At 43.6% G+C, this 27447-nt stretch overlaps 1 protein-coding gene across 4 annotated transcripts in view; it reads right to left on the reverse strand.

Annotated features, from left to right (window-relative positions):
- The window catches only part of Spire1 (spire type actin nucleation factor 1), a 145618-nt gene that overhangs the window by 21981 nt on the left and 96190 nt on the right, over positions 1–27447 (reverse strand). For 2 of the 4 annotated variants that reach the window (XM_047526256.1, XM_047526254.1), the window contains exons 5-9: positions 26259–26336; positions 25283–25447; positions 12001–12087; positions 10994–11123; positions 3490–3531 (exon numbers count right to left, since the gene is read on the reverse strand). In XM_047526256.1, coding sequence (XP_047382212.1) covers positions 3490–3531; positions 10994–11123; positions 12001–12087; positions 25283–25447; positions 26259–26336 — 502 coding nt within the window. The remainder of the gene's footprint in view (positions 1–3489; positions 3532–10993; positions 11124–12000; positions 12088–25282; positions 25448–26258; positions 26337–27447) is intronic. The other 2 variants (XM_047526255.1, XM_047526257.1) reach the window with 1 other exon arrangement.

The following is a 27447-nucleotide window of genomic DNA, read 5'->3' on the forward strand; positions in this document are numbered from 1 at the left end:
ATTCAAAATCAATATACCAAGAATTCACACATCCAAAATCAGTATGCCAGAGAATCTGGGATATGTTCCCTCTGACACATCATATTTAAATTATTAAGGCCTCAAATGTGGGCAAAAAATTAACATAACACACAAGGAAAAGCAAGCGGCTCTCCAACAAAGCCTCTGATTCTGAACAAGCTGCCCAAGCTGCTCCTTCCTTTGTAACATGAGGACAAGGACAGAGGGGAGCCCCGGAGAGGGCAGAACAGTAACAACTGCTCAGACACCGTGCCCGGCAAGGCAGGCACCAGCAGTGCCAGCAGCCGAGAGCGAGTGAGGCAGGCCAGAGCCGATGCCAGTCCTGGTTAGTTCTGGTGCCAAGCCGTGCCCTGGGGCGCGCTGGCCTGGAATCCTAGAGTGAAAACTGAGGCCTGGCCTGAAGCAGTGCTACCCACAGAATGAGAGTGAGTGAGAGTGAGGAGGGGCAGTGCCGTCGGTTTCTCCTCAACAAACGACAGGCCTGTGTCTGGAGTGTAAGAGGCCAATTCCAGGACACTGTGCCAGAGCGCTCCTCCTGTGCCTTCCTGCGCACCACCAAGAGAGCCCTCGCTGTTCTTCCTGCAAAGGACAGGCAGCTCCCGTGATTGTCACGATCTCTGAGCCAGAGAACATGTCCTCCAGAATCCAAAGAAGGGTTTGAATGAGCTAGAAAACAAGGACGGGAACAGGAAAGGAAGAGGGAAGGGGAGAAGCGGCATGGAGAAGGCAGAGCGCCAGCTCTTACTGCTTCAGGACACACCCTTGACACCTGCCGCACGCCCGCTCATTCTATCACTGCCTTCCCAGGTATTAAATGGCTACACCAAGTAAGTCACTGTGGTGGTGGTGGGGGGGGGGGGGGGTTGAAAGGAAAAAGCAGAATGGGTGGCAAGGGTTTATATAAAGGTAGAAACCATTAAATAAACCTTTCATAAGAAGATGTAAGGAGAAGTCTCTTAATTATTTTAAAAGTTTTCCAGAAAGCAAAAGAGGACATGACTGGGCTACATTACTAATTTCTATTTGAGAAAAAAAAAAGTGAGTGTTTAAATATGGTCTTGAAGAATAAAATTCTAAAAGCTTTATTCTAATAGAATAGCAACCTATAGAATCCTTACTATGCACGTCTCCAAAGCCCTGTTCGCTGGCTCAGGAGAGCGCAAATGCTTCGCTTGCTTTCACCTTTCTCAGCTACCCACATTCCCACAGCAGCGCCCTCGGCCGGCAGGTGGCAAAGCAGAGGCGGGAGCCTGGGGACGTGGCCAGCCTCCCAGGCCGGCCCACACTTCCTGCCTGCTGTGCCCACTATGGGCAGCACTTGGGGCATGGAGGCAGCTCAGGGGTACATACTTACTAATACCCTGTAAAAAATATAACTCCTACATCAGATTCAGGATTTTATGGATGATATTGTTAGGACCCTGGAGAGTCATTTAGGATAGATTCAAAATTTTTTAAACAGTACTGGTGGCACGCAAGGGAGGTTCAGGGACAGTGGCTGCCCTGAGTGCATTCCATTTCCAGTGCGGGACTTTGAGAAACTGCCACAGCTTTCTGACTACCTGAACACTGTGCTGTGACAGCAGTCACTTCAGCTAGCTGCCTGGAATTCCTGACGTAAACGCCTGCTGGTATTTGGTTAAACTGTGTATTTCTTCTAGGTAAGAGCACTTCTTGAGGAAAAAAATGGTGACAGTTATATTAAAGATGTGAAATACTTAGACATAGCTTTAGAAACACCTATATTAGGCTCAGAATCTAGAACGGATACTAATGATATTCAATATTTTATATAACAGTGTGTGTGCTGCCTTATTGAGTTTGAGGAAATAGAACTAGAATGCAGGTCATACATTTAACATATGCACAGGAAAAATAAGTTACACTTACCTCAACTGATGCCAACTGGATTGCTAGAAATTGCACTAAGAAATGATATCTCTGAGACATCCTTAGGTACTAAAATGTACTGTCTTATTATTCTACACTTAAGTTCAAAGCCATTATCTAGACTACAGCTTCAAATGTGTACTCCTTAGTCTGCTCACTCTTCAACTCAGCAAACACCCACCATCGTTAAACAATTAGAGGAATAGACTACTCTTTCCCATTTGTAATTGGAGACATTTCAATTAATAGTCAAAAACACAACAATGGAAAACATAAAAGTAGCACAAAACATCAAGAATGAAGCAGCTGGAAATCACAAAGTACATTAAGGCACAAAATAAATCACAGCAGATGATAAGAAGCAAAGCAAAACTCTTTGCTGCCCTTTCACGCGGAGAGTATTAAGTAACAAGAACTTTCTCCCCAGCACAGAACCCCAAGAGCCTGTGAGAGGGGTGCGCCACGCATGGGTGCCTGAGCCAGCGTCGCCAACAGCTCCCAGCCCAACGCCGTGCTCACTCCCAGCGGTCCAGCCACGGAGACACCTCAGGCAGATGTTAGGAAGAGACCGCTGACTTCCGGAGAGCAGGAGTCATACCTAAGTTCCCAAACTTTCCTGAGTTCCTTTTCCAGGCTATATTGTTTACAGGGTTACTCTGCAAATGGTTGATAAAATAAAACTCGCCAAATGAATAAAGAAAATAGAAAAAGCTCTTCAGTGGTCAGACAAAAAGATTGTAAAATTTTAGTCATGCCTGAGACCTACAAAAATAAACAGAAAACTTAAAAGCAGTTGGAAACTAATTTTGTAGTTAAAAGACAGTAAATATTCAATATAGAAAATGAAGTTAGAACTCTGGTTCTCTACACATGAATTTGTATGTAAGGTATGTTGCACCTTCTCTAGGGCTTAAGGGCATCCCATAGTATTTAAAAGGAAATTTTGGAAGAAAAAATTTTAACATCTCATTTTGTTTTAAACAGTGGCTTCTAAAATTAAAAACTCTAAATTGCAAAATATTTTATTGGAACCAGCTGGCTTTGGGAGTCTGCTCACAGATGCTCGCCGAGCCACACCTGCTCTAGTCTTCGCTCCTGGGCATCACTCATGCCCGGGCCACAGCTACCTGCACAGGGAGACTGGGCAGCTCCTGCCCGTCAACTGAGGCTCTGCAGTAATCTCAAACAGCTGACTCTCTGGAGTTCAGCTACTAAAAACTGAATGCTCTTGAGAACGGGACACAATGCAACTTGGTTTCCTTAAAGGTTTTCCTCTTAAGGCCAAGGTTGGAAGCCGTGACAGCCACCGCATGGGTGGTGGCTGAGCTCCGCGCTCTAGCATGGCATCATGGCTCCTGCATAATTGCTCAAGACAGTGCAGATGTTGGAGTTTGGATTATTTTAACTATGCTGTTTTCAAACAGGTAGAATGTCTTACTGACCACAGATTAGAAGAAAGCCTTTCAATTTTCTTTTTTGACATGTTTGAACAAGCAGATGAATGCAATGTGTTTCACAGAAACCACACAAACCCACGTCAGGTGTGAAATGTCTTTTTTTTTTTTTTTTTTTTTTTACCTGACAAGTCAAAACTGTGAGACATGCTAAGTGGCCGCATTGCTGAAAAAAAGAAAACAAACAATAAAAGAAAACAATTCAGCTGTTAGGAGTATACAGGGAAGAAGGAGAGGGTGAGAAGCACGGACCCCTAGGACACACCTCAGCCTCCAGGTGGGGCTGGCGAGTGGAGTCTGAATGCAAGAAGCTGAGCTTCAACTGTGTCACTGAGACTTGAAATGCAATAACAACAGAAGGAAAAACCACCCCTTTTTTGGGTGGGTGGTGCTGGGGATTGAACTCAGGGGCACTCAACCACTGAGCCACATCCCCAGCCCTGTTTTGTATTTCAATTTAGAGACGGGGCCTCACTGGTTTGCTTAGTGTCTTGCCATTGCTGAGGCAGGCTTTGAACTTGCAATCCTCCTGCCTCAGCCTCTCGAACTGCTGGGATGACGGGTACACCACCATGCCCAGCAGTAGGAAAAACCATCTTTGAAAGAACATGTTGAAAATGAAGATGAAGAATCACAAATGGATTTTTCACTTAAATAGAAAATAAACCAAAAGAAAAAAAATGGGCATGTTTACAAACATGATTTTGGGGAATGTACAAAATGTTTGAAATTTTAGCACATAAATGTGTCTTTCAATAATGTAAGTCAGGATGAAAATGTGGTTTTCTCAATAAGGTGAAACATTTCATAAAAGAGTCTCAGGAACCAGCAGCATCACAAAGTGTTAATAAACTGTTGTGAGATTAAATGACTACATACAAAAAGGGTGCTTGGCACACAGTATATAAGCAGTAATTACTAGTTCTTATGATAAGATCATTATTTCCCTCTTGCTCAAATAATTTGTTTCTAAAATTTATTATATAAAATGAAAACACTGAATCATGTACTTTAAATGGGTAAATTTTAGGGTACGTGAATCATACCTTACCCAAGCTGTCAGAGGAGGCTGTAAGAGAGACTGGATGAATTGACAGTAAGAACCACCTCTTTTCCCTGCAGTCCAAAGCGCTCAGCCGTACCTTGGTGGTAACAGGCCCAGGAGAACGTCTCTTCTGTGCCCTGAGCGGCTTTCCTGTCCCTGCTGGGAAACGGCCACACCAGCCCAGAAGCACAGCGGCGTGCATGACAGCACTTCAGAGGCCCACAGCCCACTCCTCCTCCCTCAGGAGGCGCGCCTGCTCTCTGCCTGCAGATGCTGACCTACCAGGACCCGCGGGGCTCTCCAGGACCGCTGGAATCTCTGCTGTCCTGGCAAACTCTTCCTTCCACTCCTCTAAATCCTCTCCAGTCGAGCAAGGTGGGATAATCCTAGGTGTTGACTATTTCTTTTTGGCCACCTCCATTTCACAAAGTCCTCATGGCCGGCCCTTCGTCTCAGGAGACTTGTCATCTAGGGACACCGCTGCCTTCCTGGCAGGACTTCTGGAGGCCTGAGGTGCTGCTGGGGGAGGACAGGCTGCAGGAGGGCAGGTTGGCGGCACAGGCTCACCAAGCAGTGTCCTCCGGGAAGACAGCCTCTGGGGCTCGTACCCCAACCAAATGTGTGTTTTCTAAGTATGACAGTAGATGATTTCAAGGAATGATTCACATCTACAACCCAAAACCCCAGTACAGTGTCCTTTTAGAAAACAGATGTGAAGGAAAATCACTGCCTGAGGTTCCACACACGTCACGGTATCCATCACAGGTGGGTGTTTTTAAAAGCTGTATTTCAACAAAGGGATCTGCGTCTCAGGTGGGGCAAATGGGGCACCTATTTCACTTCACAGTCTCACTGTCTGATGGGTCAAAGTAATATTTTAAGCACCTCCGTCCTAATGTACAAGTTAGGATGTAACTTCTTTTTCCCTCGAGTACTGGGGACTGAGCCAGGGTGCTCTACCACTGAGCCACACCCCTGGTCCTTTAAAAAATGTTTTTCTATTTTGAGACAGGGTCTCACTAAATTGTCCAGGATAGCCTCCAACTTGCAATCCTCTGGCCTCAGTCTCCTGAGTCACTGGAATTCTCGACAGAGGAAAGTATTAGGGATTTTGTGTTGGTGAGAATAGGCTTCCACTCAATATTCAAAAACTATGTATTTCTAAAATACTATCTACTGTAGATTTTCCTAATTATGGAAAGCAAATAAAATACCACATATTCTCAAGGCACTCCTTGATCTTCTCTAACATTTTCTTATTCTGCTCTTCTCTGGTATGTGCACACACCTTGTGAAGTAAGACTGACGGTCACTTAAAAAAGGAACGCCATCATTTCTTGGGGGATGAGGTTCGTATCTTTCTAAGCTCTCTATACCAAGAGGACAACTGAGGATCGCTGCAATTAACATGATAAGGGAAAGCAGGTGAGAGCAGGTATCTGAACCACAAATTAGCCACATGCTAGAAGGTCATATCCTTATAAATCACGTTTTACATCGTATTTAATGGCAAGATTATCATGCCACAGCCAATGTTAAATGGAAAGACGGGATACTGTATATCACTGTACAGACATAGGTTTTTTTTTCCTTATCCTTATTTTCTAACTCACAGTAGATGCCTCTGGCTGATGAAATTATGGGTAACATTTCCTTCTTTAAACATTTAGACATTTTCTCCATTTCTGCACTGGGTTTATACTAACAAATAAATGGAGAGGAAACATTATAAAAATATTTAGGGGAACTTTTAATTCTGCCAAACTTATCCAAATTCCCCAAGCACAATTTTATAGTTAAAAATCAATGTAGATCTATGGGAAAAAATGAATCCAAATCCCTTACTTTTCAATTAAGGTGTAAGATCAGTTTGAACTTGGAATTCTAAAAGTTAAGATTCTCATAGAACCACTAAATCTGGTGGTTGTGAAAGCCCAACAGTCAAGGCTAAAGTAAGATACACTCAACACAAAATTGTTACCTACTGATTCTAAAGTAGGGGTCCCGCCCTGCCTAGGTAGCACCTGAATCTAATTTTTTAAAAAGTGAAGTTGAAGAACACATACCGAAAAGAGCTTGCAGTAATTGACCAGCTCCCAAAAAAGAAGAGCCAAGACGACCTCCCCCAAGCACTGCAAGAATGAATGCCAATCTTTCTCAGTCTTCCAAAGCCAAAGATCAAACGAAAATGGAAAACTACAGGCCAATATCTCCCATGAATACAGATGAAAAATCCTCAACAAAGTAGCAATAAGTCAGCTCCAACAGCACACTGAAAGGACCAGGCATGGGCCAGGTGGGATTCAACCCTGGGGCAGGTGGTCAGCTCAACCTATGAGAACCAGTTCATGTGATGCAGACGAGTTTGGCAAAACTCAACATCTTCCATGACACAGACTCCCAAGGAAGTAGGAACAAAAGGAAGTTAATCAGCAACAATAAGGCCATGGGCGGAAAGCCCACAGTTAACACTACACTCAGCAGTGAAAAGCTGAACACTTTCTCTCTAGCATCAGGAGGCAGGCAAGCCTGAACACAGCACTGGCGGGCCTCAGGAAAATAGCCAGGCAACAAAGGGGGAGAAGAATGGAAAGGCACCCAGACTGCAAAGGAAGAAGTGAAACTGTCTCTGTGGACAACAGGATCTTATATACAGAAAACCCTAAAGATGTCACAGAACTTGTCAGAACCAATAAATCCAGTAAAGTTGCAGGACACAAAATCAACTACAAAAATCTGTGGCATTTCAATACATAACAACAAACCATCTGGAAAGGAAATTAGGAAAATGATCCCATTTATCACCAAAAAGAATAAAACACCTAGAAACACTCGTATTCTGGAAACCACAAGAATTAATATTGCTAAAATATCTATACTACCCAAAGCTAAATACAGATTCAGTGCAATCCCCATGATAATTTTAGTGGTAGTTTATGTAGAAATAGGAAGATCAGTCCTAAAATTCACAGGGAAAACTGAAGATGAATAGCCAATCAATCCTGAGAAAGAAGGGCAAAGCTGAAGGCGTTACACTTGCAGAGGTTCAAATACGATGTTAACAAAGTTATAGCAATCAAAACATAGGGTACTGGAGTACAGGCACTGAGACCCAAGGAAGGGAACAAACCTGCTCAGACAGGGTTCACTGACATGTGACAGCGCTGTAAGAACCCACAGTGGAGAAGGCAGATACTAGTTTCTTCAACAAGTGGTGTCAGGGAAACTGAGTATCCACATGCAAAAGAATGAAGCTGGGGTCTGGGGCTGTGGCTCAGTGGTAAAGCACTTGCCCAACATGTGTTAGGCACTGGGGTTGATTCTCAGCACCACATGTAACTAAATGGATTAATAAAGGTCCATCAACAACTAAAATAAAAATACTTCACGAAAATGAAGCTGGACCCTTATCTTACACCATACACAAAAATCAATTCAAAATGGACTAAAGACTTAAGTGAAAGCTTGAACTGTAAAACTCCCACTAAAAAACAGAAAGCCTCCAGGACGGTGGTCTGGGCAGTGATTCAATGGACATGACACCAGAATCACAGGCAACAGAAGCAAAAATGACACATGGAACTGCATCAAGCCGAAAAGCTCCAGAAGTGTCAGCAGCGTGGAGAGGGGCCAGGCGACACCACAGCTCCTGGGGTCCAGACTGCCACTGGACATCGGCCCCTTGCTTTCTCGCTGTCCATCACTGTGCCAGCCACAAGACCCACAGATGACAAGGCCCAGCCCTGCTTACCAAGCACTTTGGATCAGACCTTGAAGCCCTCAAGCTGCCGGAGGCGTGAATGAGCCCGAGCCGCAGTCCGCCAAGCAGCTACTGAGGTTACGGAAGGAGGCCAAGACCCGCAGTCCTCTATGCAACCAGGGACGCACCCCACTGCACCAAAGTGCCACAGCAGACTTCCCTTTCTTTTTAAAATAGTTATCATTTTATTCCTTAATGTGACAGAAAAGCTTAATTTTTAAAACACTGTCATAAGAACCCTTTAAAATGAAATCTACCCAGGTTAGGGTTGTGGCTCAGTGTGGGTTCAATTCTCAGCATCACATATAAATAAATGAATAAAATAAAGGTCCATCAACATCTAAAAAATATTTTTAAAAATAAAATAAAGTAAAATGAAATTAAAACTACTTTAATCTATTTTCTTTCTTTTTTTTGGCAGTGCAAGGTAAGCGTTCTACCACTGCTACACCCCAGCCCCATTTTAACAAATGTGCAATATGTTATTATTGACTACAGATATTATTTTGAACAAATCTCTGGGGCTTATTCAACTTGCTTGACTGAAACTTAAGCCCAGGGATTCTTCCCGTTCCCAGTCCCTGGCAACTACCACTCCATTTTTTGACTCTATGAATTTGAATGGTTCAGAGTCCCCCTATTAGTAAATTTTAAAATATATATTTTTAGTTGTGAATGGACACAATACTTTTTATTTATTTCATTTTTATGTGGTGCTGAGGATTGAACCCAGTGCCTCACACATGATAGGCAAGCATCCTGCCAGTGAGCCACAGTCCCAGCCTCTTATTAGTAAATTAATGCAATATTTGTTTTCTTATTTCACTTAGCATGATATCCTGAAGGCCATTGTGAAATATGCATTTTTTTGTTTTCGTTTTTGTTTCAGTGGTGTGAGGGACTAAACCCAGGACTTCATTCCTACTAAGCAAGTTCTCTGCCGCTGAGCTACACTCCCAGCCCTGTGCATGTTTTTATATTTTAGGGGATCCACAGACTTTCCTCAGGCCCATTCAAGCACTCCAAGGAAAAGAACCCTTGGTTTGCACGGTTTCTATGTTTTGGCTCATAATTATATAAATGCTTATGTGGAATTGTCACTTAACATGCTTTAAACATTATTTATTTCCTTCTTTCTTTTTTTGAAACAGGGTCTCCCTGTGCTGCCCAGACTGATCTTGTACTCCTAGACTCAGTGATCCTCCCTCCTCAGTATCCCAGATAGTTGGGACTACAGGTGTGCACAAGTATACTAAGTTTAAATGTTTCCAAGAGACAAAACTTGCTGCCATAAACCTAGGGAGGGAGCTGGGCATGTTGGTGCACGCCTGTAATCCCAGCCACTCAGGAGGCGGAGGCAGGAAGGTTGCAAGTTCGAGGTCAGTCTGGGCAATTCAGTGAGACCCTGTCTCAAAAGAAAACCAAAACAACAACAACGGTAACAATAACGACAAAAATAAAATAAAATTAAAAAAAAAAAATAACAACAACAAAAAAATCTTGTTTGGGATAAAATGATAGAACCTGGCTGCTCTAGCTTTGTAACCAGAAGGCACTTTTACCTATTCTATAGCCCAGCCCTGTAGGAGGAACAGGAGAGACAGGGGCCCTACCATCATAGAGGTCACACTAACAGGAGGGTGAGGGTGAACGGGGAACACTGGTGTGGTCTGAGTGAAGGGTTCCAGAGTGGAAGCAGGGAATACAGGCAGCGGGCAGCGCACCAGGACAGGGAGGCAGCACTGGCCAGGACAGTGGCTGCTGGGTTCCCAATGGGGGCAACTAAACAGGGCCTGCAAAGCAAGCAGGAGCCAGAGATGACGAAGAAGCTCCTGCCTGGTGAGACGGGATTCGAGGGGTGGGGGAGCAGAGGGGCTCACTCATGGATATTTTGGTTTGTTTTGCTTCTAGGATATGAAGAGGCCCTATCTAGCAGACAGCTAGATGTAGGGCCTGAATTTTAGAGATCTGTGCTTTAGATTGTGAGCTGGGAGGCAGCCCGAAACAAAACCCTAGGGAGGGTGTGGTTGCTCAGAGGTCCAGCATGGAAACTAAAGGCCCATGAGGAGTCTGGAGAGGCAGGAAAAGGGATCCGGGAGAGAAGTGGCCATGTGGGATGCCACAGGACTGGCTGTTTCCCTCTCAGGTACCACTAAAATCTATTTTCCTAAAGAAGTTTCTCTGAATTCTTTGGGCATCTTTAATCTTACAAATCAGAGGAGAGCTGTATAAACAAAAATATTTACAAACATCTAACAATATGGTCCTACCTTGAATCAAAGTCAACATGTGAAGTACACATTAAAATATTTATTGTTTAACAATAATAAATATAAAGGAAGTTTGGTAGTAAATGTACCTGATGATAACGGGTGCTATCACACATCACACCTATAATTAGGATGATAGAAATACGCATGTATCTATCATGTGCATCCCCAAAATGCAACACCTAGTCACTAGAGAGATGCTGCAGTTCATGAAGTGTCTTCACCACACTCCTATTTCTTACACAAAAGCCACAGTGCGGTAGGGAGGATCTTTATCGCCTCTTTGCCAATGAAGATCGTGTGCTCAGAGAGGTCCAGAGCCTCTCCTACAGCCTTGCATGGGCCTGGCCAAGCTCCCTCCACTGACGGGCAAGACTCCCAGCATAGACTTCATGAGTGTGCATGAGTGAGAGACGGAGTGAGGGAGGGAGGTGATCGAGAACAACTGCAGCGATCAGCTCTACGCTGCACCATTACTTCCATGGGGCTGGTCACACAAACACACCTTTCCCAGTGGCGACCACAAACCAAGAGTGCAAGAGGCAGGCCTCACCCAATCTGCTCCGTCTAATCTCCTCTGGTGACACAGGCCGCAGCTTTCTTTCTGCTTTAATTTCTTCTAATATTCTTTCGTGGAGGCTCCGAGGCCGGGGTGGGGTTGGTTTCAGTTTTCTGGCTGACGCCTGGAAAAAAGAGCACAACGGCTGGAGATCGGTGCTCACACTTCAGCGGTTTTCACAACGTTGTGGTTGCTACTTCATTGGCTAGAATGCTGCTTGATAAACTAGTACAGGTCACTGAACATCACGATTTCTACAGTGACGGGGAGAACACCAGGTTTCACAGGGCCTTGGTCACCAATGCCCCACTGATCTGAAGCTTCTGCTCTGCTCAAGTCACACCTGCAGCCCTGGACGCTCAGGCAGGCTGCTTCCCAGCTGGTGTTTCTGAGTAACTCACCACAACCTTCTTAGACTATTTTTATTTTCTTCATCCTATGGTTGAGGAAGTTAAGGCTTAGGGAGGCCAATTAACTGCTTAGAGATGTGTGGTTGCTAAACTGCGGAGCTAGTGTGCCTGTCAAGTTTTGTCTTGCTCCATGCTCTTCCTGATTAGAATACTCCGACTCTGTGGTCACCAGAAGAACCTGGTTAACAGGGGAGATAATTAACCCAAAGTGGGTACAGAACATGGTGGTTTTGCCCTGAAAGAAGGCCACAGTGCCAATGTGATGGAAGGGGTAGGCAGAACAGGGAACTGGGTGGGCCTCCTCCCTGGAAACCAGGGAGCCCTACGCTGAGCTTCTGTCAGCAACCGTCTAGTCAAATCATGCACCAGAGTCAGGCTGTTTTGAGTAAAAACACCCTAAGGGCCCTATAGTGAATGAGTTTAGCATTTTTCTATGACATAAGGATGTGATGTACACTTGGGCTTCATCATTTTTGAAATGAAAGCTCAGTGGACAAACCAACCACTTGGGAAAGTTGCGTTCTAGGGCCGAGCCCGGCAGAGAGTGCCTCTGTGTTATCTCCAACAGAGGGGAAATGCAAAGCTACATACTGGGTTTAAAGGAGGTCTTGACCTGATGAAGTCCAGGATGATTTCATGGGCGCTCTTCTTTAACCGAGGGGGAATGTCACCATTCACCTAAGGAGACAAAAGGCGCAAGACTCAGTTGACCCCAGGATTACCATGGTGAGTTCCTGGGTATGTCTGTTACCCAAAATACATCTCAAAGTTAGTGAAGTGCAGCCAGACTCCACCATGGACACATTTCAAATCAATAAAGAGAAAGAAAAACGTCTGTGACTCAGAGCGAAAGTAACTGTTCTCTTTAGTCCCATCATTTTGAGATATTTGAAATACTGGCCTTCCAACCAAGTTTCTGAAATCATGCATGTGAATGGAATACACAACCCTGTGATTAAAAAGCCTTTTTCCAAGGGTGAGCCTATTCTCAAGCTTATCAGGAAGGACAGGTGACACACATCATGCTCTGTAAATGACAGTCCAGTGGGGCAGAGGGGATGCTGCCCACGTTCCCAGGACCAGTAAGCAGAAGGGTTACTGCAGCCCCAGACGCCTATGACGTGTACTCTAAGGTCCTCTCCTTTTACAGCAACAAGATAAAAGTTTTAAGAAATACAAAAAATCCTCAGAAAGCCACAAAACTAAGAACCTGGACTCAAGTCTGATTTTCCAAAGGCACAGCTGTGACCACTTGGCCACACCTGTTCCCCAGTCCTGTCTGAACAAAACAAACTGAACTGACCTCCAGGCCTGCTGGGCTGACCACATCTACTGCCTCTTCATCCCGGCACCCTTCCCAGGCCAGACAGAGGGCAGGTGGCCCCGCAGCAAGTCTCAGCAGCACTCTCAAGCCCAGCCAGCCCAGCACATGGCTGCCAGTGCTCGGTCTGAAGGTGTGATACATGACCTGGAGCAGAACCGGGGCCTCACGTGACCCCAGTGTGACCCCAAACCTACCTGAGGGCTTCATGTTGTATAAGATTTTTAAAAATCCTTAGCATATGAAGCAATCAGAGCTTCCTATGACTCACAATTCCACTCCTGAGCAGAACAACATCTACCTTTCCAGCTGTTTTTCGTATGCTTTGCTTTACTATTCTCTCCACCACAACTGCAAGACCCACAGAGAGCACGGCTCAAGGGAGGCCCCATTCCCAAATAGGCACATTCTCTCCAGCCTCCTCAGTGGCAGGAGCTGCCTCCTGTTCCCTGCTGTGAACGTGGGGCAGCAGCATGCCACAGAGGGCAGGCAGGTGGGTAAGTCAGCCAAGGGCAAGCGACCCCATGAACTCAGCCTGCCGGCAGGGCAATGATCCACAGGTACACACCAAGTCTGAACTGCACAGAGAAACAGTCCTGTGTAGACACAAACAGCAGATTCAAAATAAGTAAGATTGGTTACAGAAACCTGACCTTAATTTTCGGTCAAATGGCTTAAACAAACACAAAACTTCTAGTACAAAAAAAGATTCCCTTTGAATATTTTAAAACACCTATCCTGAACTCTGCCTTGTTTCTGAAATGAATTTTTTTTAGGTAGCTGAACTTCAAGCTAAACAGATAAAAGAAACCATATTAACATATTTTAAAAAACATAAGGCTAAAGACAACCTCTTCTCCTATTAGGATGTACGTCACTGGGCTAGGGAGTAGCTCAGTGACAGTGCCTGCCCAGCATGTGCACGAAGCCTCAGGTTTGATCCCCACCACCCCCTAAGATAGACAGATTAATACACAGATATAATTAAATTACTGAACTGGTTATTTAGTTACAAAATTACAAGCAGATTACAAGAGTAATAATTTTTATTTATCACATATTAACTGAATTTAAAAAATTTGTGACTTGTAATACTGATAGGGATTTCAAAATTCATAAAGGCATATAACATAGACCCCACTATTTTGGAGAGACTGCAGAATGAACCCAGGAGCACTACCACTGAGCTATAATACCAGTCCTTTTAAGCTTTTATTTTGAGACAGGGTCTCACTAAGTTGCTGAGGCTGCCCTTGAATTTACAATCCTTCTGCCTCAGTCTACTGAGTGGCTGGGATTACAAGCCTGTGCCTAGTTGAACCCCACAGTTATATAGAACTAAAACACAAAAAAATTTAAAAACCAAAAAAATTGTGAATTACAATAAGTATTAAGTTTTTACATCTATTTTTAAAGGACAAAGGTATTTGTTAGAACTAAAGCATTCCACTCAAACATTTTGGGGTAAAAAAAATCAAATGTTTTACATCTCTATAACTTTAAATAATCTAAACAATACCAAATATAGCTGAGCCAATTATCACAAATAGTATCACAAATATGCAGAAAATAGAGAATTACAGTGGTACATCTATGTAGCTTAAACCTCAGGATTAAATTTGAGGTAGGCTGGCATAGTACTTCAGGTATGCATGAATTATGAGTGAAAACAGTGTGCATTTACTCTTTACAAAAATATTTATGAAGCCTATAATCCCAGTGGCTCAGGAGGCCAAGGCAGGAGGATGATGAATTCAAAGCCAGCCTCAGCAACTTAGCAAGGCCAGAAACAACTGAGAGAACCTGTCTCTAAATAAAATATAAAAAGGGCTGGAGATGTGGCTCAGTGGTTAAGGACTCCTGGGTTCAGTCCCTGGTACCAAAAAAACAAAAATCGCCCTGACACACACACCCAAAAAAACTACAGCCACTAGAAAATACTGCATACTACTTCCTGTGTTCTAAGCATTTGTTAGAACTATTTATCTCTGCACTTTAAAAATATTCCATTTGATACACACTGCAGGCCTTTGGGGTAAGTACTTTTACCCACATTTCAAAGATGAGAAATCCAAGGCAGAGAAGCCAAGCAGACCAAATCATTAAGGTAAGGGCAAGAGTACCACACAGGTGCTAATGCTAGAGCCTATGCTCTTAGGCCACTGCACGTAACTGCTTAAACACATTAAAAAGATACTCTAACTTATTCATAAAAAACATAAAAATTAAGTAAGAACACATTTTTACCTGTAGAACTGGAAGACGAAAGTCTGACTATAACACATCACCAGGGAAGAGCAGGGAAAAGGCGTCACTGCGCATTTCTTAAAGCCTCGGGTGAGAGGACTCACGGGTAGGTTTTCCTGCTTGGCCTCTACTGCTCACCACTCTGAGACTGCAGTGCACTGCTGCATGTGGCAGCTCACTCCTTGTCAATAGTCCCCTGACTTGTTCCTGTTAGTATTGACAGACTCTGGATTATGCTCACATTGTTGGTGCAGCAAATAATGCTAACAGGACACTACTGTATGTGTCTCGGGAGCCACAAGCACACCTGTCCTGTTTAAGAAACTGCCTGCCAGAAGCTCGCGAAGACACTGCTGCCTTGCAGAAACTTACAGTTTGCACATTCACTTTGAGATCCAAACCCATGTGAGACTGGGTTTTTCTCACTGGTACACTTGGAGGTCAGGGTCAAAATGCACTCTTCTCCCATAAGATCTAATCGCACATACGCCATTTACTGAAATGCCATTCTTCCTTCACTGCTTTTCAGTGTCGTCTCTATCACCAACCAAATGAACTCCAGGTCCAAGCATGCTTCTACTGTCTATTGATAGTTCTTGGATCATGGGTCCCAATAAACGGAACCTAGTCCTTGCCTTCCTAGACTGTGGAACCCTGGGTCCCTTGTTCTGAGTCCAGCGGCTCTTCCAGATGGTCTGTGTGCACTCTGGAGAGCCATGGTTTCCCCATCTTCTTCTGGACCCCCTGCTCCAACCTCTTCTCCGGCCACCTCTGGGGGAGAGTCCTTGCTCACGGGCTGGGGAGATGACCTCATGTTCAGCCTGACTTGTCCATGCTCCAGCATCTGGACCACGGCAGGGCACTCTCCAGGACTGCCTTGACCAGTCAGTCCTAAGGCACCTGGGGTGCGCAGTGTCTCCTGTGCTCTGCACTCTTAGAGACACGGGGAAACCCATTTCTACTTCTAGTATTTCGTTTAATGGACACACCAATGTTTCACTTTGCAGAACCAACATGTGTATAAACTTATATAAAACGATCGATGAATTTTTGGTTCTGTGTAAGCTCCTCAAAACCTATACGGCAATTCTACAGTCACACATTCATACATATAGAGCTGCTCATGTGTGTGTGAATGGAGATCCACCCCAGGATAACTCCCTGCAGCTACTTCTCCTTTATTACAGTGATATGTAGTGGTTGGGCTCCTTTTGAGACAAAACCATACATGTACGGAGTTTGATTTCAGTCCCCGTTCCCTCCCTCCTCCTCCCCCTACTGTCCTTCTCTGTTCTATTCTTCTTCCTTTTGCTCATTTCTTTGTTTATTTCCTCCCCTTTCCCCTCTTGATCTCCTCCATCCGCTGCACTGATCTTCTCTATACCTTTATGATATCTGATCCCCCCCCCGCCCCCGCTTCTTTCCCTTATTTTGCTCTAACAGCAGCTTCTGTAGGGTGGTGGTTTTCTTTGAAAAATGCTGAACTGGCTCATAAAGTTGATGGTAGCTGTAAATAGCAAGACCTCGTGATGTTTACAGAATGAGGCCACTCTGCTCATGAAAAGAGTCAGCTGAGGATGCAGTGCTTCTGTGCCATGGAGGAATCCTTCTGTTCTACTTGAAGTGCTAAAATCTAAGAAGGCCTGATCTTTTGGGGGAGGTGTCACTCTCACACAGAGGGAAGGTGCTCCACTGAGTGCCCCCTGCTCAAGGCGCAGGATGGCGCCACACCCATCCCACCCCACCAGCTGCTGCCTCCTCCCAGCCACTTCCTATCATGAAAATGAAAGGAAGACAGGTTTAAGAAAGATTAAATCAAATTAAAACTGTTCCGTTGCATCTACCCCACTGTGCTGCCTCTGGCCTCTGCAAGGCTGATTCAACACACTGTTACAATTCACTGGTGTCCACACACTGATACTTGTTTAAAGGATTAGAAATCAAAGGTGGGACTTATGCTTATTTGCTGATACTCAAACATTAATAAGAGGTGCACAGGGCTGGGGATATAGCTCAGTTGGTACAGCACTTGCCTCTCAGGCACAAGGCCCTGGGTTCAATCCCCAGCACCACAAAAAAAAAAAAAAAAAAAGGTGCATAAAATACATGGTCTGACACCTATTCTAACACATGTACTTTTAAGAAAATGAATAATAGCTTTCTTCAGAAATAGGTAAAACTATGAGTTTAGCTTTGGTCTTATTTCAAATATAAATCTAATTTTCAAAGCACAGGTTGCTTCCAAGTATTTTGGACAATTTGACAGTATTTATCAAAGGCCATAAAGGCATGAATATTCACTGATCCAGTAATTCTGTGGTTAGATTTATTTAAGGAAATTAATGCAGTTTTTATACATTATTAAAAAATGGTAAATCCCAATAGATTAATTAAATAAATTATGGTTTGCCCACTCACAAGATTATTTGAGTCATTAAAAATAATGTAGGATATAATATAATAAATCTGCAAAAACAAGAAGAAAAATTTTACATGCTATTAACATAATCATCAGTAAGAGATAAAAACCCAAAACAACATTCATAACATGGAAAAACTGTGCAAATGTTATTAGCACAGACTGGGGTGCAATATGTGTGTGTGTGTTCACTGGAAAGCTGTGCAGAGACTGACAGATTTTTGGCTACTTCTAGGAAACCAAACCCAGTGGCTCTGCAGGGAGACTTACAAATGTACCACATGTCTTTCTAATTTAGCACCATGGATTATTTATTGCCTATTTAAAACTAAGTCATCAAAATTTTGTAAAATGACACAAAATTGTATTTCATGATACAGAACCAAGTTATAACACATCAAGCAGGATGGAAGAGTTCTAACACATTGTGTCCACTTTTAACTCTATTTTTATAATTATACATTACACATTTACACAGAAAACTCAGAAGTGAACATGCTAAATAAAAATAGTAGAAGTGATCTTAAGAGCAGACGAACTGTGCAGCATTTCTTTTTACCCATATTTTCTATTTTCTCCACAATGAGCATGTATACTTCTAGAATAAAATACAAAGTTAAAAATAAAGTTATGAGTAGGTTTGGGAGTGAAGGATGGAAAAGATGTTTCATGCAACAGTAACCAGAGAGCAGGGGCAGCAATGCTGCCATCAGTCTGGAGTTTCAGGAAACACTCAAGACAAAGGCCCTGGTTCAGATTATTCAAGACTTATAGGTGGACATGCACCAGGACCACAGAGCTCCAAAACACAGTGAGCAAAGGCCAAAAACAGAGAGTTCCACAACAGCTGGAGACTCAACAGTCCATTCTCCATTTGGGATTCACCACTAGACAGTGGGACCAACAGGAAAAGAGAGGGCTTGGAAACACCACAAACCAACTAGAAGAATGCTCCATCCAGGCTGGGGAGATAGCTCAGCTGGTAGAGTGCTTGCCTCGCAAGCACAAGGCCCTGAGTTCGATTCCCAGTACCGAAAAAACAAACAAACAAACAAAAAAAATATTCAAAAAAAAAAAAGAATGCTCCATCCAAAACATCAGGCACTCCCCAGGGCAGACGCCCGCTAGGCCATGAGACACACTGCAGATTTTAAAACACTGGAACCACACCAAGTTCTGTGTCTGTCCACAACAGACTGAAACTAGAAGTCCTAAGCAGAAAGAAAAATGAAAACTTCACAAATATGAGGAATTTAAAAACATAGTCCCAAACCACCAACAGGTTCCTTGAGAAAGAAAATGAAAGAAAGGAAAGCTTAGGGGATGCAGCAAGACTGGAGCGCAGAGGGAAGTCCACAGCTGCAAAACCCTGCTGAATCAGAGGGCTCCATCTACAATCTGAGGACCCCCAAAGAACAAAACACCAGCCTGGGACACCGGGCAGAGAAGACATAAAGACAGGGAAGAGACGAATGAAACTGAGAACAGAAGAGCAGCAGGCAGAGTTAACAAGACCAAAGGTATTTCCCTGCCAAAAAGAATAAAAGTGACAAACCATTACCTAGCCTAACCAAAGAAAAGGACCCAAAATATAAAATTAGAAAGCGCGATCTCTAGGCTCGGGAGCTATCAGAGTTGTTTATTTTTCCTTATGTACTTAAGGTGACTTATCTGTTCAGTTCAGGAATATTATAGCTAAAAAACATTCATTAGCAAAAGGAGAGGCAGTCTCCTCCTAACAAAGGAATCAGAAATGTTTCAAATTTTTACTGAGTTGAATGTTTGACTCTATTTTCTACATACAAAACGTTAGTTCCTTGAAGATTCTTCATAACTGAATTATAGAAGAATTTAATAAGTCCTAAGTACTTAAATAAGCCACATGCTGCTTAATTTCCTTATGAGCACCATGATGGAAACATTCAAATGAATTTGAGAAAAATCAAAAGAAACTGGATAATCAGGTTTCGTTACATTGTTAATGTATCTTGCTCAAATTTCTGTTCATTAATTTATATCCATTCAATTATATAAAGCAAATTTGGAGGAAAAAAGAAAAAGAAAACAAGGACATTATACAGACTGCACAGAAATATGAAGGCCTGTAAGAGAATACCTGATGACTGTACATCAGCAAACTGGTCATCTAGAGGAAACGGGCAAATGGGCAAAAGTGGTAAGGGGAGACAGGCAGGGAGGGAAAACAGAGAGAAGACAGCAGACAGAAAGCACACCAATGAGGACCTGAAGGGGGAAGATAGCGAACCAGCGATCAACAGACAGACAGAAAAGGGCCAGGGCAAGAGGGTTTCCCAGTGAACTTCACTCAAACCTGCAAAGAATGAGCCCAAATGCTTCTCATAAAACTTAGTAGAAGAGCAAAGACCTCCTAACTTGTTCTCTGTGACCAGCATTGCCCCACAGCCAAGACAAGACAAGACAGCAGAAGAAAACAACACACCATGTGGCTACACAAACCAACAGGATCCTAGCAAGGGGACTTCAGCAGCACGGCAGAAAGACGGTTCCGCCAGGTGTGGTGGCACATGCCTGTAATCCCAGGGGCTCAGGAGGCTGAGGCAGGAGGATCCCAGGTTCAAGACCGGCCTCAGCAACTTGGCAATGCTCTAAGCAATTTTGCAAGACCCTGTCTCAAAATAAAACATAAACAGGGCTGGAGATGTTGCTCACTCAGTGGTTAATCACCCCTGGGTTCAATCCCCAGTTCTGGGAGAAAAAAAAAAAAAAAGGTCATCTTGACAAGTGGAATTTATCCCATTAATATAAGGGTGGTCCAACATATACAAATCTCTCAGGGTAGGACACTACATTAATAGAAGGAAGCAAAAGAACTTCCTTGATTGTCCTAGTTAATGCAGAAAGAGAATCTGACAGAATCTAACACCATTTTGTGACAAAAAAAAAAAAAAAACAAAACACTCAACAAACCCGAATTGGAAGAGAACTTCCTGGGCATGACTAGTCATTTATGAAAACCCACACCTACTGTGACACTCAGTGGCAAAACAGAATGCCGTGAGAAGACCAGGGACAAGACACAGACACTGCTTCTGCCATATCAGGTCAACATGGTGCTGGGAATCCTTGCCAGGCAATCAGGAGGCACCCAGACAGGAGAGGGAGAGGTACAACAGGGCTCTGCACAGGGGACATGAGCATGAATCAAAACGTGCCCATGAAGCCACCAGAGAAACCACCAGAAGAAACAAGTTCAGCTGAGTCATAGGGCACTAGACCAGCACACACAGACCAAAAGCTTCTCTATGCCAACAATGAACAATCAAAAACAATCTTAAGAATAATTCCACTTATAACAACATTGAAAGGAATATTTTTTTTAAAAGTTTGACCAATGGGGCACAAGATTTATGCACTGAAAACTAGAAAACATTGCTTAAAGAAATTAAAAGACCTAAATAAACAATGCCTCATGTTTGTGTACTGGAAGACTTAATATTGTTAAGATGACAAACTGCCCTAAGTGATCTACAGATGTAATTCAATCTCTACCAAAATCCCAAATGTTTTTTTTTTAAATAGAAAAATACATCCTGAAATTCATAAGGAATTTCAAGGAATCTTGAAAAGTCAAAACAATCTTGAAAAAGAAAAGAGCTCACTTCTCATTTCAAGAGTTACAAAAAGCTATAATAATGAAAACAATGACATTTAGATTAAAATAATAAAAATAATGCAGAGTCCAGAAGTGAATTTATACATCAGCTGCACAAAGATGGATGAACTGAAAGGTGGCGGGGAGGTGAAGCAACTTCAGTGAACAGCACGGGGAGAGCTGGGTGCCGAGACACAGAAAGGATGCCTGACCCTGACCTCATACAGATTAACTCAGAATACAGCCGAGGCCTGACTGTGACTAAAACTAAAAATCTTACAAGAGAACACAGAAGGAAATCTTCATTTCCTGGATTTGGCAATGGATACCTGAAACAAGGGGAACAGAAGACAAAGAAGATGGACTGAGCCTCAGCAAAGCTAAAACCTTCTGAACACCAAAGGATGCTGTCAGGAGAGTGGAAGAATTACCAGCTGCAGAATGAAGTGAATTCCTCGTAAATCGTACGTGCCAAGGGTCCAGCAAACAGACCACAGGAAGAACTCCTACGGCACAACAGCAAAGTGCAAACTGCTCAATCCAAAGTGGGCAGGACCCGAACCAACATCTCTCCAACGATGACACACCAATGGCCCACAAGCACACGAGAACAGGAGCGATGAAACACGAATGATGCAGAACAGCATCACTGGTCATCTGCAAATCAAAACCACAAGAGGTACCACAGCAGCCTACAAGAGAAGTCATGACTAAAAGCAGAAAGGGACAGTACGTGTGCACGAGGATGCGGAAACTGGAGCCCTCATACACCGCTGGCGGGAATACCGAATGTGCTACCACTGTGGAGAAAGCTCAGTGACTGCTCAGTGAGTCAAACACAGAATCACCATGTGATCCAGACACACCACACCTAGGTCAGCGCCACAAGAACACAGTGCAATGTTCAGACGCTTGCGTGACGCCCACAGCAGCACCACCACAACTGTAAAATGGTGACAAGAACCTAATGTCTATCAAGCGATGAACTGGTGAAACATGGTTTATCCACGAGATGGAATTAGTATTCAGCCATAGAAAGGAATGAAGTACTCCCACATGCTAGCTTGTGGATGGCTTCAAAAACGATGCTCAGCGAAAGAAGCCAGACACAAAAAGGTAACATATCCCATGACTCCATTCATGGGACACTCCAGACCAGGTGAGTTCAGAGTCAGAAAGCAACTAAGTGGTTGCCAGGGGCTGGCAGGGATGCAAATGATACATCATGGCTACCGGTTTCCTTCTGGAGGATGAAACTTATTTCAGAAGTAGATAGAGGTGGAGGCTGTACAATCTCGTGAATATACTAAATGTCACTGCCCTGTACACTTTCTTTCTTTGGTATCAGGGACTGGGGCTGGGGGTGCTTAGCCAATGAGCCACATCCCCAGCCATTTTTGTTTATTTTGAGACAGGGTCCCACCAAGTTGCTTAGGCCCTCACTAAGTTGCTGAGGCAAGAACTTGCAACCTTCCTGAGCCCCTGGGATTACAGGAGCATGCCACCCATACCTAGCCAAATTCTTATCATTTTCAAAGTCTTTTATTTAACCCAGAAAAAAAATAATTATGCTTGCAATGCTTTCCCACTTGGATGTCACTCTGTTATGGTTCGGATATGTGATATCCTTCAAAGGTTCGTATGTGAGACGAAGCAAGAATGTTAGATTATGAGAACTGTAACCTAAGCAGTGGATTCATCCAGTGATATGAAGTGGGTGGTAACTACAGGCAGGGTGTGGCTGGAGGTGGTGGGTCACTGAGGGCGTGCCTGTGGGTTTATATTTATTCCCTGATTCATATTCTGAGCTGCTTTCCTATACCATGCCCTTCCACATAATCTGCCTGTCCTTAGACCCAGAGCAGTAGTGCTGGCGACCATGACCTGAACCTTGGAAACCATTAGTCCAAATAAGCTTTTCTTCCTCTAAGTTGCTCTTGTCAGGTCTTTTGGTCACAGTGATAAAAAAGCTGACCAATGCACATTCTATCTCATATTACTATTTCCATAAGCCTCACTGAGGGTGATCATAAACCATACAGAGGCCCAGATCCCAGGTGAGGCTGTTACAATTTTTAGTATCAGACAGGTTACCCCACTATTTAGGACAATTATTTTCTCTGATAAAAATGTGAAGACTTAGCAATATCAAGGGTAACACGTAGAAAATACTGATGATAGATCAACTATTAATGTTAATGCTCTATTAGGGCTTACTATAATTACTGATGAATTTTTCAATAAGACCTTCTAGTTAAGGAAGAAAACCACCTGAGATTTATGCTACATTCTTGCCCAATCAGAGTGGACAAAGTTCTAATAAGTAGACATTTTTTTAAATGATACCACTGCCCAGTAACATCAACAGAATTGCAAGGTATTATCTCAATATTATACTGGTAAGCATGCAAATTGGTGCAGCCCTTCTGGAGAGAAGATTAGCAAAAATCTTTAAAAATTTAAAGATTTTTAAATGTGCCTCATCTTTATCTATTCCTCTCTCTTTGCACCTAACCTAACAGGTTTGACTTTGAGTACACAAAAGCATACATCAAGGTGTTAACAGAATTAGAAATGTTAGCATTTTAAAATACCAAAATTCCTAGAGACATGGAGGGTGGCTCTAATAAATAAGAAAGCTTTTTAAAATGGGAAAAGATGTTTCCTTGTGTTAAACCAAGTATTCAAATTGATACAATATCAATTCATACTACAATCCTTAATAAGTTATATGTAAAGTCACACCATTTTGAGACACCACCTGATCAGAAAGTGTATCACGCTCTCTTACCCAGTCAGCGTTTTTCAGCTCTTCTAGCTCTGTGCTGGATTCGTCACTCTTTTCCATTTCTTGAATCTTCTTAATTTAAACCCAGGGAAAAGTGAATTAAATGTCTTTATTTGGATGACCATCCTAACACTGATTAAAATGATGAAAACTGGAAACAACCTAAATGTCTGTTGGTGGGGTGGGAAAGTAAGTCATGGCAGGATGAGGGCGGGGAGGGGAGACCATCAGGCAAGAGACCTACAGCACACTCCTCTTTTTATTCTAATGTTTTTGCTGTCAGGATACAAGGAAATACCACTCCACCATTAAAGAAATAGATGGTCTCCCCCAATCTTTTTTTTTTGGGTGCTGGGGATTGAACCCAGGGCCTTGTGCTTACAAGGCAAGCACTCTACCAACTGAGCTATCTCCCCAGCCCCTCCCAATCTTTACAGAATGAAAACGGCTCTCAACCACACCCGACTCTCCGTGAGAACGATTACCCACCTACCTACCCATGGGTAACTAGGGAGTGAACAGGGCGAACGGGCTGGGCAAAAGTGTCAGAATGCTGGCTTTGACTCATTTCCCTCCATAGCGAGCAAGCAGACAGAGGACCAAAGCATTGTGCCAAACATCCATGGGAACGCAAGGTGAGCTGCATCTGGATGCACCTGCCACCTGGAGCACACAGACCTACTGGTGGCATGCCCTGCCGTCCCAGCAGCGTCCTGCTTGTGCACGGTCATAGACACTTGCTGTGGCGTGGCTGAGCCACATCTCGTGTGCTGCCCTGGCATCTGATCTGGACACGAGCCCCTCTTGCTGTCACACGGCACTGCAAGTGCATGGCAGTGACGGGGCAGAGTCAGCAGCCACACATCCTATTCCAGGAGGGTGCAGGGTACAGACAGACCCAGCACAGTGCCTCATTCCGTCTCCACCTCCACAGTCCAAGTGAGAGACCAGGGGGGCCAAAGTGGAAGGGCTGAGTGTCAGATTCAGGGCGTATTTGACAGTAGGGCTGCCCAGCATGCTGGTGAGCTGGACTGAACCCAAGGATTTCATTCTGGCTGTTCAAGATGACTTTCATCTAAGGACACACAAACAGGACATGGGTCCATCCAGAGACTGATGGTCTCTGGTTTAGCCATAGCTACAAAAGACAGAGTCACTCAGAAAGGGTAATGGTGACTAAAATTACAGGAAAAAATATTCACAATGTGTCAAACAAAAATAACTGGCAACAAATGAAATTAGCCCATTTTATCAAAATGAAATCACAGAGAAAAGACTGAGGGCTATCCACCCACATAACAAAGTTCCTCTTTGCTTGTGTAATTACAAGCTTTAACTTCCTTCTGATGATCAAGTATTACTTTTATAAAAAGAAATACTTTAAAAAATACAACAAGTAGGTCATTTCGACAAACACCGTCATCACATGACCATCTGAGAGCACTCTTGGCTGTGGTCACTCACCATCACCTTCCGCAGGGTGTACCTTCTACACCGAATGTCATCCATCAGCATCTCGTAGGGGGTCAGCTGGTACTCGATGGGCAGTGGGTTGTACTGCCGCTCCTGGACCTTCTTCAGTTTTACCCCATTTCGCAAATCCCTCATCACCTGGACCCAGAACCGGGCCTGAAAGAACCACAGGTTGAGAGGCATCAATAAATAAATTCACTAGTTTCCTCTGAAAAGTCATAGTCATGCAGAATAGAGGAAAAACCTGGAGTATAAAATGCTAAGTAAACCAAACAAAAACTATTCTAAAAATTACATTTTTAGGATATTAAAAAGACAAAGTCAGCCAAGAAGCCATAAGCACTCACCATTGAGGCACCTGGGTTTAAAGTCTTGCTCAAAAAAGTCAGAATTCTAAAACAGGCCTCCCCTGACACCTGGACAGAGCCCACTGTGGATACTTCAGGGCACTTGCTGTCTCCACGTTGTCCAGCCCAGCCGAAGTCTTACACGGGGGCGGGGACCCCAGGCTGCGTCACTGGTATCTGGCACCAGGCCAGCAGAGGCTGGGGACACGTCCCTTGCGCACGCCATCACTGGCCCTGCGCGTCGACCTTCCGCCCTGAGCTCAGTGAGGCAGAGCCCACGCTGCTCATGCTGCAGCCCGTCTGCTAGACAATGAGCGCACTGCACCGCTAGTTTTGCACCTAACCTAACAGGTTTGACTTTGAGTACACAAAAGCATACATCAAGGTGTTAACAGAATTAGAAATGTTAGCATTTTAAAATACCAAAATTCCTAGAGACATGGAGGGTGGCTCTAATAAATAAGAAAGCTTTTTAAAATGGGAAAAGATGTTTCCTTGTGTTAAACCAAGTATTCAAATTGATACAATATCAATTCATACTACAATCCTTAATAAGTTATATGTAAAGTCACACCGTTTTGAGACACTACCTGATCAGAAAGTGTATCACGCTCTCTTACCCAGTCAGCGTTTTTCAGCTCTTCTAGCTCTGTGCTGGATTCGTCACTCTTTTCCATTTCTTGAATCTTCTTAAGATTCTATCAGTTAAAGTAAAAAGAGGCATGAAAATTTCACTAGGCTGCCTTCTCAAATTAAAACTTCTAACAGATCAGACGAAATACACACAGAAGCATTACTGTGGACGAAAATGCAGCATCTGCACCTCCATGAAGCCCATGAAAACGGATACAGGCAAGAGGAACGACCAGGCAGCGCACGCTGACCTCCCGACAGTCACCTCACTAACTGGCAACATCTAAGCAATGGCCGTATGAAATCTAACTTGTTTTATATGAGAATACAAATGAAACATTTCTAAACCATTTATTCTTAGCTTCCCAACCTCTCTATTGGCCTTCTGTAAAGGCAGATCACACCACCTGCTTCTTTGTCCTCAATAACATGAAGGAGTGCTAATGCAGGAAGATACGGAATTACTTGGAACACTCAGGGAAAATGGAATGTAAATAATGCATTATTTCTTCTCTCCCCAGGAAAAAAAAATTAGAAAAAAAAAAGTATTTCTGGTTATTTCAGAATTTGTTTACACTATTATTTTTAAAAGACAAGTCAAGCTTCCTGTTTGAGACAAAATGACAAGATCCCTGACACTCCTTGGGTCTATGGTCTTGTCTAAGTTACCCACTTTGGCCCTCTTGGCACCTATAAATAGAAAACACCACTACCTCCCTTACCAAGTTGCGAGGAAATTACCTGCTGCAGTAAATTACTGGCATGCTGCCTAGCATGGAGAAGGCCCCCAGGATAGCTCCCCATACCTTCCAAGTATAATAAATCACAGTATATATCAAATCTTAAAATACGATCAATTAAATACAGATTAAGTGTAGAGATGGCACGTATATTCTTTGGAGGAAAGCAACCCCAAAACATGCACATCTGAACTTTTCTCTGTGCCATCCCTCTGGGCCCTCCCACTCATCCGGAACTGGGCTCTTTCTCAATGCTGGTCTTACCCACGTAGAGTGGTAGGGCCATAGTAAACAAGTTGCCAAGCCTTTAGGCAACCACCACTCACCCCTACCACAGCCCAGGCTGAGGGGAACTGGGGCTCTGACAGACTAGACACCTGAGGTCGCCCTGCAGGCCTGAGCAGGTAGCCATGGCCCCAGGCTCTCAGACTGAGTA

Source organism: Sciurus carolinensis, chromosome 15 (assembly GCF_902686445.1).
Source record: "Sciurus carolinensis chromosome 15, mSciCar1.2, whole genome shotgun sequence".
Taxonomy (NCBI): domain Eukaryota; kingdom Metazoa; phylum Chordata; class Mammalia; order Rodentia; family Sciuridae; genus Sciurus; species Sciurus carolinensis.